Here is a 15,162-nt window from a genome sequence, read left to right on the forward strand (position 1 = left end):
CAACCAAGCCTGCCGACAACGCTTCCGACCATGTCATAAGTGTTGGAATTTCAGGTGCTTGCGCTGTGTCGGTTTCATATGAGAGAGCTTGTTGGTATGTTGAAGGCGTTCGTTCGGATCTTGTTGTATTCCTATTGTCATGTGTGTGTGTGAAATGGAAGGTTTCCATTATTTGGGGCTCCAGAGTGTTCCGCTGGATGTCTGTGTTCAATGGGATGTTCTGGTTTTCTGCAGTCGCTTGGTTTGTGGTGTTGTTTCGTTTTACTACTAGCTGAAGGTTTTCGCAGAGTGCTGTGTAAGCTGTTGGGTTGTCGTCTGAGTCCGTTTGTTCAATTATCGGAGTATGTGTTTGGAGTAGCTGGTTGCTAAGAGCATCACGGAGTGTTATTTGTCTCTGTCCGTGAATCACCGCTATTTGGTCTTCAGTTTGCTGATTTTCTAGCAGTTGTTTGACAGTTCTTATTCTTGTGTGCTGGGGGGTGGTCACATCAATGGTTTCTAGTTCAGTTGTGGAATCTGTACGGACGAACAATGTCTGTAGGTGATCATAGTCCGTTCGGGTAAGTGCATGCTGTTGAATTATTTCCATTTTGCCTCCTGCGCTCATCAGTGGTGAGGAGCTTGCTGCATTAAGTAACATAGTAAGCAGCTTTCTGTTCCATATTTGTAAGGGTTTTGGATTATCTGTAGCGTGTGACATGGTCACCAATGCGTCCAAAACCACCGCGAGACTATAGTAGTACATCACTGGTTGATCACTGTACAAAGCTTGATCAGGTACATCGGTCTCCATTGGTTGCACTACACGAACCAATATCTGCATTGGGTCTATCATACCCTGTTCCACAGCATCCATTAAGGTTAGTTTGCTCGATCGGCCGCTCTGTGTGTACAGCTGTCCACTAATTGGATCCAACCATCCACGTTTAATGGCAGTCTCCAAAGTAATGAATCGGGTGGGCCATGAGGGCTGCCGTTCATGCACAGTGGGCAACTTGGACGTATGCTGGTAACGCACTAAGGATAGACTCATAGCAGGAACTAGATCACCATCACTTAGTGGTGTTGGTGTTGATGGGTCAAAACGAGGTGCATCGAGCGTGGTTCTCAAACCGCTTGGCTGGTCTAAAATGTTTGAGGTGAATTTAGTCAATCCGAGTGGCGATCGTGGCTACGAAATACATATTTGTAATATGATGGGAAGAAAGAACAATCCAAAAATTACGCATACATGGGAGAAACGAGTAGGCAAGCAATGCACGTAGACGGGCAAACAAGCGGACGATGAAAGCAATGAGGAGCGGCAAAGGTAAGAACAGAAGTAAGGAGAGATAGACACATTACAATAAAAGGTAAGAAATTGATGAAGAAGCGCGTTTTGAATTAACACCGTTGTAGTTGATTGTTGGATGCATGAGTGAATGAATCAATCAATGAACGAATGAGTGAATGAATGAATGAATGAATGAATGAATGAATGAATGAATGAATGAATGAATGAATGAATGAATGAATGAATGAATGAATGAATGAATGAATGAATGAATGAATGAATGAATGAATGAATGAATGAATGAATGAATGAATGAATGAATGAATGAATGAATGAATGAATGAATGAATGAATGAATGAATGAATGAATGAATGAATGAATGAATGAATGAATGAATGAATGAATGAATGAATGAATGAATGAATGAATGAATGAATGAATGAATGAATGAATGAATGAATGAATGAATGAATGAATGAATGAATGAATGAATGAATGAATGAATGAATGAATGAATGAATGAATGAATGAATGAATGAATGAATGAATGAATGAATGAATGAATGAATGAATGAATGAATGAATGAATGGATGAATGAATGAATGAATGAATGAATGAATGAATGAATGAATGAATGAATGAATGAATGAATGAATGAATGAATGAATGAATGAATGAATGAAATGAGACGTGCAGCAAGATGTGCAGCACGAGACGACAGCAAATGATAAAAGCAAGACCATGTTAACAGGAATTACCCGATTAGGCCCAAGTAGGGTGTGGTAAGACAAAAGAAGGGAGTGGAAAACAAACACGAGTTAAAAGCGTGCGGACTATGCCAAGTAGGTCACCAGTGACAATTAGAGAGCGTCTAGTAGCAACACTAAAGCAGGAAATGCCAGCGCGTCTACTTACAACATAAAAGCTAGTAAGCTAGTCCGCAAACGAACGTTCATTTCGGAGGCGGTATCGAATGGTAGACATCAGTCCACAACAAGCACAAGAATCTACGGACATTCAGTGACCGGTTTCCTGAGCAGAGCAACTGAGTAGACCTGATCAACACAGTGACGTTAAGGAGGCACCTCCAGGATGAGCTACACCCTGGCAGAACGTCATTTCAGTTGATTAATCATCTACATCAAGGGGGGTGTGGCTTCACTAACGAGACGGAAAAATAAGCCCCGTTTTGTACATTGCAATGCTGAATAATGCTCTTTGCTCGTTTCCACTCCACTAGATCAAATGCACCGCCAGTATATTCTGAAATATGTCCACCGCAGCAACTTGCTAAGGTAGACTTGAATGAGCAGTTGCACACTGATAAGTAGTATAACTGCTCAACTCTTTTGAGCACATGACAGAGAGAGGAAACACTGCAGACCCACACAAATCTACGATGTTGAGCCCGCCTGCAATATGTCGCGGCAGAAGAACAAAAATCTCTCTGGTATGAAGATCGAGTAGTCCTAGTGGCAAGCTATCATGTCCTAAAAGTGTCCCGGTATGCACATCCTGGAATACTACAAACCACCCCTGACTGCTTGACTTAGTTTCAAACCTTATTTGTCATCGGTGTTTTTGGTGGTCTGCAGTAAGGGACAACCATGCACTTGTAATTTTGTCGCCATTTTTATAGCAGTTTTCATGAACCAGCCATGTCCTTGTTAGCGAAAAACAAATAAACTGATCAAATGAAATTCAGTCCGAAAATAACACACAAAACAAATAACTAAGGAGTTTTTGTTACAGAATATAAACATGCCATCCTCCAAGTAGCATTTTGGTTAAATTTTCGAGAACTAAGGTAGTTACTTTGAGCCTTAAGCGTGGCAGAACAATTGAACCAAGGACACGTACCTCTGGCAGCAGCTGGGAATTTTCAGCAAACTACAGTGGGGCGAAGATAGAAAGCGTGTTACAAAGCAGCCAACGATCGACTGTTTTGCATGACAAACACTGTGTTGATGTAAACTGGAACATTTAGAGGACAGAAGGCTGAAATTCCACAAAAAAAACTACAGAACCTACTTCCTATATAAAGGTTGCACACACCGAAATGAGTAAGCATTGATTATTTTCGGTCCCACACAGGGCACACCAAGTTTCATCTGGCCCTGAAAGACGTATGAATTGCAATGGTATTCGGCTGTCCTAAAGGTCAGGTCTGTATGAATGTCCTAGAATGGGTTACGTATCTGTGTAAACCAGGGATTTAGAAGAATACAATAGTCTAACATTTAACCAGCTAGTTGAGGGCATTCACGAATAATAGGCCAAGTTGCGCCAAACGGTTTGAATTGATAGAACTTGGGTTGTTTACTAGGTCAAGCCAATGACTAGTGAGGCTCGCTGGCCGTGTCTAGACCTGTCGATCAGCTAGCATGCCCACACTCACCAAGCAGATGTGACCTTACAGTTCTACTCTAACAGCACACTGTGAATGCTTGTATGTTTACATCAGATCATCACAGAAAGTTCCAGAGAGTCGGCCACCTCTGCTTCACACAATCAACATTATAAGAGTGGTACTGGAGGTGGCGAGACCCAAGCTATCAAATTTAGCACAACTGCAGAAAGGGCGGCAGTAGGTTGCAACATCAGCTAATTGCAAAACGACCAAGGGAATACATGTGAAACGAATTTTCTCCAGATTACGCACAACCCTAAAATCTCCCCCCTACTTGAAATCACGATCAATGGAACCTAAATTTGTTCAACCATTGCCCGAATCAACAAAGGTATAGTATTTCAATCACAATCCAGGACAGGAAACAATGTTGACCCCTATTTTCTGGAGCCATACTGCTTCACGAAACATGTTGCTAAATGAAACGGACACGATAGGAAGGTTTGAACGACAAGCAAATCACAAGTAGGGACCGAGGACTAGAGTTCGAAAAGTAGCGGAAGGAGCGCAATATCGGTGGCGTAACGATACTTGCAACCATATACATCAACAAGAATGATTCAGAGAAATTCGCATCAGAAGGATGAAGAACTTACTGGAGCTGGGGTAGCTGGAACGGCATAATTCCTAGAGATTGCATCCGGTACGCTCAGACGTTCTCCGGTCGCAATGATTTCCACTTCACCGCCGGGGGTCAGTTGATAACCTGGTTTCAAGTGACAAACTGGCAAGGGTTCGCCGCTCCCTCGACTTCCTAGGTACATCCTAGGTGTTGGTTCCCCAAACATGTGACGTTTCAGGCTACGAGTGGTGTGAATGCCATCTGCGATCACGTCTGCCGGCTTAGGTGAAGGAGATGGGACAAAATGGCGATGCATGGTCACATAGGGAATGGTTCGTGTGATGGACGTGAAGGTGTATCCTTCTTCGACCGTACGTACATGAATGTGGTCGAACTTTCGTCCTTTCAATTCAAACGGTGGCGGGTTCCCAACTGGCAAAGCTTGGATCCAGCCGCAATAAAGGGCATCCTCAATGGAATACAAGTCACCAGTAACCGGGTGAGTATAAGTGCAATGGATTGGATCCACAACGCCTTTGGCTACTGCATCCGTGACCGTGACCAACTTCCTATCATATGGATCGTATACGCGTTCAAGTTGATAGATATCATGACGACGATGAAAAACTTCGAGCCAGAACAATGGTTCGCGTGAAAACGAAGTATGGTCTGGAGCTGATTCTTCTACTCCAGATTCGGATGGAAAGCGACCGGCCTTGGTAAATACAATGCCAAAAACAAAACCATTTGCGAGGGCCTCTGGGGCAGGGACAAAACGACCACTGAGCGGATCACACACGACACCTTTTCTGACGTCCACTCGTCCCTCACGCAACATTGACTCCGTAATGGCGGCCTCGACACGAACCTCATCGTGTAAATAGTAGAAAGCGTACAGTACACAATTCCGTTCGAGGAGCTGCAAACGATGCTGCAATCGCGGCTTGGATACCTTCTCTACCTCAGTGCCAGGACATTCATTGGACGAACGAGAGCCTAATGTAGCTAACTTGGCAAGAAATCTGTTTGTAATGGTGTCCTTTGCACGTAAAGACCTTTCGTCACTTTTTTCCGACCTGGACAATGTGTTTGTACGATCGGAAACGTCAGAATGGACAGATGATCGACCGGGAGATTGTGAACGGAGTAATTTACGCAATGAAGCAAGTGGAGTCAAGGCAGGTCGTTTTTTGGTGCTTGAAGAACTGGGACTTGAAGGGCGCTTTCGTCCGAAAAGTGAGGAAGCGGAACCGTTGTGGAGTGATTTCTTCTAAATGTCAAACAAAAAAAGATGAGCAAGGGATCGATTGAGTGATATCCAGCGATCCATGTAATCAATGTTTCGCGAGAACAGAGAGCTGAGTTGTGACTGATGTGACTAGAGGATAGCATTATTCGCTTCGTGAACAAACGTGTCGACTTCAAAGCTACTGTACTTAATACAAGCTGAGAAAAGCACATATAACGGAACCTCGGTAAAATTCCATTGATTGCGGGTAGGGATCCGAAATTCTTTCGGTATATTTCTAAAGATGACTGGATATCAAGCTGCGCCCATAGAGGTATCACCGCTCCGACATGAGAACCTGAGCTCTGTGCTTCCCCTTCTGAAGACATCATGGTCTGGAAAGGAGACATGCTCGGATTTTTGTCAGGATAGTTTGATTTCTGTCGGACTCTCATAATAAAGTGAATGTGAAAATGTGACTGCGAAAATGTGGAGTCAAACTGCTCCCTTGAATCGAATTTCATCATACCACAGGTGACTATAGGTGAGTGGACAGGTTGGTGGATGTAGTACTATTGCGAAAGCGGAATCCCTCATTTTGAAACTTCACCAAGGGCTATTTGTCATGCTTCTCGATTCCTGTGACTATGAGGCCTCAACTCAGCTGGAATAAACATTCAGATATTTAACGAAAATTATGTACCGAGCTCCCTTTTTCTAACCGGTGAAAACGAGCGAGCCCTGTTGGGCGTTCCCCCAACACCAGCCACATTAGTAAACGATCTTGTGTGATAATTACTAAAGTAAACACCCTTGACAAGGGACATCGGGCAACTAAGGGTATTTTTGAATTCGAAGCCGGTTAAATTTTGAAACTCCCATAAATTTTACGACACTCCATTAAAACAAACAAACGACCTGAAAACCCCGTTATTCATTCCGATACGTGAACACGTCGGTGACTGAACCCATTTTGCCAAGGCACTGGTAGCACGATCCATACAACGAATCCTGAAGCTGGACTGCGCTGACCGTCACGTGAAGACTCGGTTCAGTTTCGTACTCATCAGCAGGACACAAAAACGACACTAGTTTGCGTATGGTGAATATGTTTACCAGGTGTGCCTTCGAGATTTGACCTTTGTGAAAGGTTGTCACAGGAAACACACTCCTGAAGCTTTTTGAAGGCTTGTTCAGAGGACTACCCACAAGGTAATAGGGATTTATTCTTTGAGCCGGAGAGTAACAACCGTCAATTAACAACAGGATGCATCACCACTATTGACGCCATTGTTCGTTACGGAAGCGAAGGATTGCGAGGATTAAATGCCTGGATGTGGTCTGCTTTCTTTCGAAAAAACACGTAAGGGCAACATGGGACGCAGTTGAGCCGTCAAAGCTCGGATTCATAGTGCAGTTCCTAGGTTCGAAAGCAACAGCACCCGTTTGATTGCGTGAAAAATCAATAAACTCACTGCATATACTTCTGTAATTGATCGTGCACTTATTCACAAAGCCCATGGAGAAGAGATATATTGTCCAATGGTACATTGTGGTTCACCTGATCAATGCCGCTTACCGTACTGGCTAATCAGTTTTGTTTATTTTCTATGCCTGACGTTCCATTTGACTTGCACAAACTGTAAGGTCGTGGTCACGAACATGCAGTCACTGAACATGCCACTTACAATCCAGGGAGAGGTACTCGAGGTTGTGCGGCGTTTTATACATCTTGGAAGTTGTATGAGTTCCAACTCTTAGTGTGACAAGTGAGGTTAACATATGAATTTCTACGGCTCGGATCGCGTTAGCTACTCCAGAATACTATGGCGGTATATTCCTGAGTCTGAAAGGGCGTGTGAATCAGCCTACAGTACGGGTTGTTTTGATGTGGACGTGGTCTCTGCGAGCAGCTAAACTGAGGTGCCCTCAGGTTTTCGACAACCGTTGCCCATAGACGTAACTCGTGTAAGCTAGAGCCGGCAAATCGTTAATGAAACAACCAGAAAACAGATGTGCAACAGGAAAATGTGATCAGGGCCAAAGTCAGTGATTAGTTGTTTAAGTATTGCATGTGCAGAATAATCGATTGCCAAGGAGAATGCTGTTCCCGGCGCAAACAGTGACCCGGAAATGAAATTTCTTAAGAGCCTGGGCGCTATCGGTGTGACTAGCCTTCCAGGATAGAGTCCACTTGATGCCTCTGTGTTTTGGTAGAAAGACTGTAAGGTATGGGTGCTAATCGATATCAGTGGCGTTCTTGTTTACAGTTTCTAACCAGATTGCCCGAATAAGTGTCTAGAGGAGTGGGCACCTCGGAATGGTTGCGGTAGGCTAGCATTAAATCTCTCTCTGACACACTTTTATTCTTTTCCTCACGACTAAACTTCCAAATAAATTACGGCGGTAGGGCGGCGAAGCATCAGTGTTTGAATACCGATGTTATGCGGTCGATTATGATGATGATGACGATGATGAACACATGGTTCTTGTCCCGTCTAGTGTTTGTCTCCTCATTCCATGGGTTAGTGAACAACAAAGGTTAGGATATACACCAGCAAGGAGCGACACTGCTAGGTGAGAAGGCCAGCATGGTTATGAAGCTGTGACTGAGCGCTGGAAAACGGTCAGATAATTGTTACAAAATGAAGCCTAAAAGATAACGCGAAGAATTAAAAAGCCAGTTTAAAATGGCAATGCCATCGATATCAGAAATTTAGTGCTCATTGAAGAGTGCAAATGAATGGGCTAACAAGGGAACGACTACGATTATTGTTGACTGCTATTTGCATCCCAGGATTAAAGGATGTAAAACCACAATATTGGGACCAGATATAAACTGAAACTTTTCAACCTGAAATTTCTGTCGCACGCAGGTAAAATTTGTGGCGGTCGTAAGAGCATGCCTCCGGTAGTATTAACACGACTGATTGTGAGCAAACCCAATTCCGACGAATTGTCACAAGGGACGAAAGATATTTCAAGCTATTTGAAAACAGTGCACCCAAAGTTGGCTGAGTGAGAACTTTGATCGAAACCCAGTGAAGTAATGATTCGCCTTCACCGGGCTATAAGATAACCACTATAGAGACGAATAAGAACGAACGGAAGACAAGATTCTGGTCTGCAACTGTATACAACCGACACGTTCGACTGTTGCTGTGTAGCTAACTCGTCTTCGTAGCCGTACGCTAATTTCGGAATAACGACTATACACACACACGTATGTATGTCTGGATTTGTGAACCCCATTTACCCAACGGTTCATCCACTAGCAGTAGTCAAATAAGCTACGAATAGGAACAATTTCGACGGAAAGTGGATCGCTGCGCTCGTTCATTAGGCGCCTGTTGTCAAAATGGCAAATCAAATTTCTACGTAATCAGCAGACGTGCACCGATTTGTACCGTACGAAGGCTGCTCAGACGGTGGAACCAACCGTAGGCATATTAGAATGAAGGAAATCCAAGAGGCGATCGATACTATATGCCGAGATGTGATCGAAAAAACACGATCGATGGAGACACAAACTCTCGCCTGAGGCAAACACTACGGGTAATGAACACCAAGGCTGTTTCCGTCAGCTGTAGAGTTTTGATACATGGCATCGCTGACTGAAACTGAAATGAAATCTGGAATTCAGCATTGTAGTAGCATACTATAAGATGAAGATAGCTTCTCATTATGTTATGTACTAGGCAACATTAGTTCTACTAATGGTCGCAACCAAATGGATTTTCATGAACCAGTTTGGATAGCCCACATTGTTAACGCAAAATGAGTGAACACGAGGTGTTTCACGTGCACTTTGGCATACCAGCAAAGGCCAGTGAAGCCGCGCGTTAATTAATTGAAACTGGTGGCGTTTCTGTTCGATGACATAACAACTAAACACCATCAGAAAAAGGCATTATTTGGATTAGAAAAGAGACGAAGGGTGTAAGATGGATAAAACGGAGGCGTTTGAAAAGCTGACGCAGCGTACGCAGCCAAACACCGTGATTCAAGCCAAAACATTTGAAATGGGCCTACCTTCAGTTCGATTGGTGGTTCTAACCATCCGCGATCAATAGCTTCCTTTATGCTAACCGAACTTGGGACTCCCGAGTCCGATTGATTAGGTCTGTAGAACCGTGCTGATACGGGATCTATCAATCCACGAGCCAGAGCCTCGTCGAAAGACACTCGGCCACCTTCTGCAGAAGCTGTTTCCGACAGTAGGCCACGAGATGCCGCGTCCAAAATGGAAATCCAACCGGGTTGCAAATTCACATATCCGCTTATACCATCCATTTGATTGGTGGATAGAGCCTCTGCTAGAGTAGACCAACTGTTTGTAGACATGTTTCGAAGCAAGGAGTGCTCAGCGTCAAGAATCCCCATGGCAACAGCTTCATTCACAGTGATACAGGTATGTTCGTTTGGAACACGTACCATGCAACTATTGTCCGAATCCTGGACAATATGACCAGTTGCTATGAGTTCAGTCAACGTCAATGGAAGATTCATTTCCTTCGGGGTATTTCTTGCCTCTCCATTGAGGATCCTATCTGAATTGCATATGACGGGAGTAGTTCCATGCGCAAGCACAAATCCTCGATTCATGGCCTCGTCGATTGAAATACTGGGCTGTGTGCCCATGTACATCCTTTCGGTGAGATTCAACAGTCCGGTAGCAATAGCTCTGTCTGGATTAATCAACTGACCTGTTGCCGGGTCCATGACGCTGAGAATTCGATAAGTGCGGGTCTCCGTGATTGACAATGAATCGGGACTATTAGCATCAGTATGTGATGTGGCGGTCTGAACAAAACCAATAGACATACACGCGAGTTAAAAGCAAAAGCACCACAAATCTCCGGTTAAGGCTAGAAAGGCGACACGACGGAAATGCCAGACTTCGTGGTGAACCAGACTGATAGGTACGTACGTTTGCAGATGTGACCGCTAATGCCTCTGTAATGGTGATCTCGGCGTGATGGTCGTCACTGGATGCGACAGTGGGACAGAATCAATGGACCGTACGGCGCTGGTGTTCATACCCAGTGCCACTCAACCTATCAGTGTTGAGCCAGAAGCCTACCATTAGCAGTGGACAGAAAAGTGCGTGCGAACAGGTGGGTTCGTGCGTACGTGGGTGTTCGCGTGCGCATGCAACTTGCCTGTATACCAATTAGACGATTAGTCTAAGGCCACCGATGGGACAGCGCACAGACAGAGGGTTAAACCAGGACGAAGCACTTTTGTGTTAGCTGGAGTAGGTGTTTAGGTCAACGCTTGTTAAGTTGGACAAAGTTTATAGTTAGAAAGCGCATAGCAAGTAACCAAATCAGAGAGAACTGGTGAGTAAATGTTATTAGAGAGAGGTACAGAGAATCTTGGAGACCAAATGGTCCTTTTGAACCACAAGTCTGGTGGGCCTTGTAAGAGTAAATGCCTCAATGCTGTACGCTTTCCGTGTCCACCAATAACCAGTTGAATTTGACAAGTGCACACGCGGAGCGATGAACTATAACCAGACCATGAAATTCTCTTAGGGAAGATGGGACCGCATCCTAGGCGACGATCGGTGGTGGAAAGTGTGCTGCTCGATTTATCAAACGTTACTGTGACCGTAAACCAGTGATCGAATATCCCCTATATTTCTAGCCCGCTGCTAAACAAATGCTACGGAGTAGAGATAACAAAGCTGTCGACACAGTGGTAAATGCACACTGTTTTATTCCCTTCCGTTCTCACGTTGTCACCGGCACACGGCCTCAAAAACCATTGCGGGGCACATAGATGGGCTCAAGCCGCTTATGGATACCGCTGAATTGAACGAATGACATGGGTAGTAAAATGTACATAAAGGGGGCTCACAGTAGAGTTTCTAGGTGAAGAAAAATTGAGGATGACTTTTTTGGAGAATGCGAACGATAGAAAGGAAGCTTGTTAAAAGGTGGAATTATTGAAAGTAAACCGTATGGGATCATAGCAACGACAAGAAGATAAATGCTATTCCCAAAGACTCAACTAGATACCGGGTACCGAGACACATTTCCGAGGCGACAGCAATGCCCGTTGGAACTATCCCAAATAAGTTGCTGTAAGGACCCGTTTGTTTGATTGTGTACCGGAAAGCTTTTGGATGTGAACATTCTCAACGCTTAATTCGCCACGCTGTATTCTATGTGAAACTGGATACGTCCGATTGCAACACAATGGAGCATGAGTCAAATCAAGGTTTTAGTCATAGTTACAGTCAGGAAGCGGCGAATCTTTGAATAGACGAAATCATGCATAAGTAGAAAGTGTAAGCCTGTTTTGCTCTACCCAGTGACAAAGGAATTAAGACAAATAGGAACTCGGACAGTTACCGCCAACGTGGTAACCAAATGTGCCGTTTGATGAGGCTCTGTGAAGATGATTAACACTGCGATAGTACATGAGGCTAACATTGCCTCACCATATTAACTTTCCAGAGTCAGTCTTACGTCCCTGAGTTGGTAACGAAAGAGTGTAAGTGGTCCTGGTTCAGAGTATATCAGACGAATATCAGTTTTCTGTACAACAGACATAGAACTTACCAGTGGTTTGGAGCGAGAAACTTGAACCAGTTTTTGGCCTACTGCATCCCCCAATGAAATCGTTCGTCCCGTATCTGGAAATCTAAACACTCCACTATCCAAATCCAAAAGGTTCTGTCGTATCGCTTCAGACGGGGATAGATGACGTGCAGTGCTTGGGTCGAGGACACTCAAGATCTGTTCTGGCCGCCACTGATGACCCAAGCTAGTTGAAGAAGGAACACGAGGCAGGTTCGTGAAAAGCGTGGGTTTCACCAGGTTGTCATCATGGAGTCCAGGTCCTAGCCAAGATAATTTGGTGATCAGACGTTGGATCATCAGGTAACCCCGATAGGGCCGGTGGGATGAGAGCCCAAGAAGTAGATGAGCACCGTTGGTCGATAAAGGTCGAGTGGGCGGCCATTTGGTCCCTGCCACCACATCAACAGCTAAATCTGTATTTGGATCAATCACCTGTCCGTATTGCCTGGAGCCTGGTTGTGAACTGCTGCATGGGATTAACCAACCACGGGCAAGAGCTTCTAAACCCGTCAGCTCTCTTCCGTCTGGATAGATAAGCCCTGACGACCGAGTCAATAGGTTGACTGTTTGAACGTCACACAAATGCGATATTCTGGGAGATTTTCGAAGCGAAATCCTACGCATTGTTGGGGAAAGACCATGTTGTTTGGCCTCCGCTTCAGATAGAATTATCTCTTCTGAACCGGCATCTAATAAATTTGTGCGAATCGCTTGCAACACAGGATGTTGGTGGTACTGCTGTTTTCTGGCCAGTTTCGGCTGTAGCACGCCTACCGGTGGCGGATAGACCTGTGTATGCACCAGATGAACAAGACCTGAATTGACCGCATCCCAAAGGGGGATTGAACTTCCGTTCTGTAACCGAAATTCGCCAAGTTCGTTGATTATGCCAAGTCGTAGAGCTTCAATCAAACTGTGTGTCTTAACGTGGTTCGCCCGTAGAAGCATAAGCGATGGGCAACTGCCTTGCACTAATCCACGTTGAATAGCTTCGCTGAAGGATATGTGACTACCAGTATGTGTATCCACCAATCCTGATCGCAATTGACCATTCTCATCAACGCGGTCAAGGGCCAATAAGCCAGCTAGTAGAGCCTCAGATAAACTTGGAGCACGAGAAATGAGACCGGCAGTATGCGCAACGTGGAGACTGACCGAAATATCTGCCCACTGGGATATTCCGCACCACAACCCATCTACGTCATCTATTAGACCAACGGAGATAGCCGTATTTAGCGTGATGCGACGATAAGGCGTAGTACGCGCACTTTCAGAAGTCTCCATCGGCACGATAACCTCAGGCATGTGAGGATCGAGTAAACCCAGTTCAATACATTGTTTGATGGTGAGTTCGTCTTCACAGAATAGCTTCTTCTCCGAATTGGTAGTCGAGTTATCCTTGAGAATGCTGACACGCAGACGTCTAGTAGCTGGATTATAGGCGCCTGCTGAGAGCCAGTCAGAAAGACATGGCTTTACCATTGATGGGGGTTGTTTCTCACATGAAGCATCACACCAGCATACACGCGATTCACGGTACTCCACTGCAATGCCACTGGATAACACGGCAGCCAGACGAGTGAAATCGGAAGACGACAGTTTACTTTCCATCCAGAGTTCCACCAGTTTTTGCTGTTCTGGCCAATAATTTCCAGTAGCAGGATCCACACCATCGGTTTGATTAAATTCACCGGGTCGAAGTAGCAAACTTGCGAGAGGACAGTATAGTCCTCGGGGAGTTCGGATTGGATCGGAAAGAGCACGTGAAGCTTGGTCTGTAAGCCAACCCCGTTCAACGGCTTCCTTCCATGAGATTGACATAGAAGATGCTTTGGAAGAGGGTTGGCATGTTTGTGATCGTGGATCAATCAAGCCACATCGAAGTGCATCACCAATACAAAGTGGTTCGTCCCGACAACCTTCAGAATCGAATTCTGATAAACGGGTGACGAACCACGCACCACTTGTCGGCATGGGTTTTTTGAGACGTGACCAGAACGCCCGGTCAGTACTGAGATCAGGAGGAAAATCCCATCCGTTCGGTAGAGCAACAACTGATTCCGTTTCGATGCAATCAAGACGAAGTTCCCAATTCGTTTGGTGTTCTCCATTCACATATGTATATTCCGTCATGGGTAGGCGAGATGCGCTCGTTCGAAGGCAAACTGGAATAGATGCAGTGGAGCCAGGACGAAATGCTTGATCAGGTGTGATAGATCGGCGTTGTGGGAATTCCGGAGGAAATTCGCCGGGATAGATTTGCCGATAAGTTAGAGCACGAGGAACATGATTTAACTGCAAATGTCCACTGTAACCCGAATGGTGAAGCACCTGAACCGAAAAAGGACCACAGAAGTATTAGCAGGTTACCGGCAAACCAGAGTACTTACAACGAAGGACAGACAAGGAAGAGAAAAGAATTTAGTACACGAACTGGCTGCCATTGAATTGTAAGCTAATAAACCCGATGGGAGCGAAACGGATGCTGGAGACCACTGTACTAAGAAACCTACACGGATTTTCCGGGAAAGTATGCATGGGATTCAGCCTTCTTCCGAAAAGATGTCAGGGAAGTGTAATGAATTCGCTTTTGTTAACAATGGGGATGTTTTCAATCTTTGATCAACGTTTCATCCCGCGGGTGGAGAGCCAAGAACCAGCGTACCGCTGTTTAATTCCTGTTGGAACTCGTGTGTATTCCACGAGTCCGTATGGAGAGTCGAAACTACGACATACGAGTATAACCTTAGGCAATGAATGTCGGAGCAGCAATTCAACTGGCAGAACCGACAGAGCTCTCCAACACTGTATGTAATTCATTCTCAAAGAAAACAGCACGAGCCTTCTAACTGAAAGTCGTCATGCGATGAACCATTTAATATGTTATATGTTATATGAATAGAGTGAGTGAAGAATGAGCGGGGTTATGTTCCGTCAAGGCTCGATCTGGCCACACTCACGGCGGAACGGTATATTGTTCAACTATTAACCGGAAGGTCGCGGGTTCAAAGCTGCCTGGAGATTCGTGACAGGCACGCCGCTGACGATTCCCGACAAGGATGAAACTGCTGTACAGTGCTTCTCGGTTTTTCAGCAC

At 45.0% G+C, this 15,162-nt stretch overlaps 1 protein-coding gene across 1 annotated transcript in view; it reads right to left on the reverse strand.

The window, feature by feature from the left end:
• Positions 1–4: 4 nt before the first annotated feature.
• Positions 5–15,162, reverse strand: part of T265_14174 (hypothetical protein) — a gene marked incomplete at both ends in the record, with an annotated part of 81,065 nt that continues 65,907 nt past the window's right edge. The window contains 4 exons of the mRNA XM_009172382.1: positions 5–1,171; positions 4,282–5,517; positions 9,508–10,278; positions 12,045–14,396. Of these exons, the coding sequence (XP_009170646.1) occupies positions 5–1,171; positions 4,282–5,517; positions 9,508–10,278; positions 12,045–14,396 (5,526 nt within the window). The remainder of the gene's footprint in view (positions 1,172–4,281; positions 5,518–9,507; positions 10,279–12,044; positions 14,397–15,162) is intronic.

The sequence above is a fragment of the Opisthorchis viverrini genome (genome assembly GCF_000715545.1).
Source record: "Opisthorchis viverrini unplaced genomic scaffold opera_v5_154, whole genome shotgun sequence".
Classification (NCBI taxonomy): domain Eukaryota; kingdom Metazoa; phylum Platyhelminthes; class Trematoda; order Opisthorchiida; family Opisthorchiidae; genus Opisthorchis; species Opisthorchis viverrini.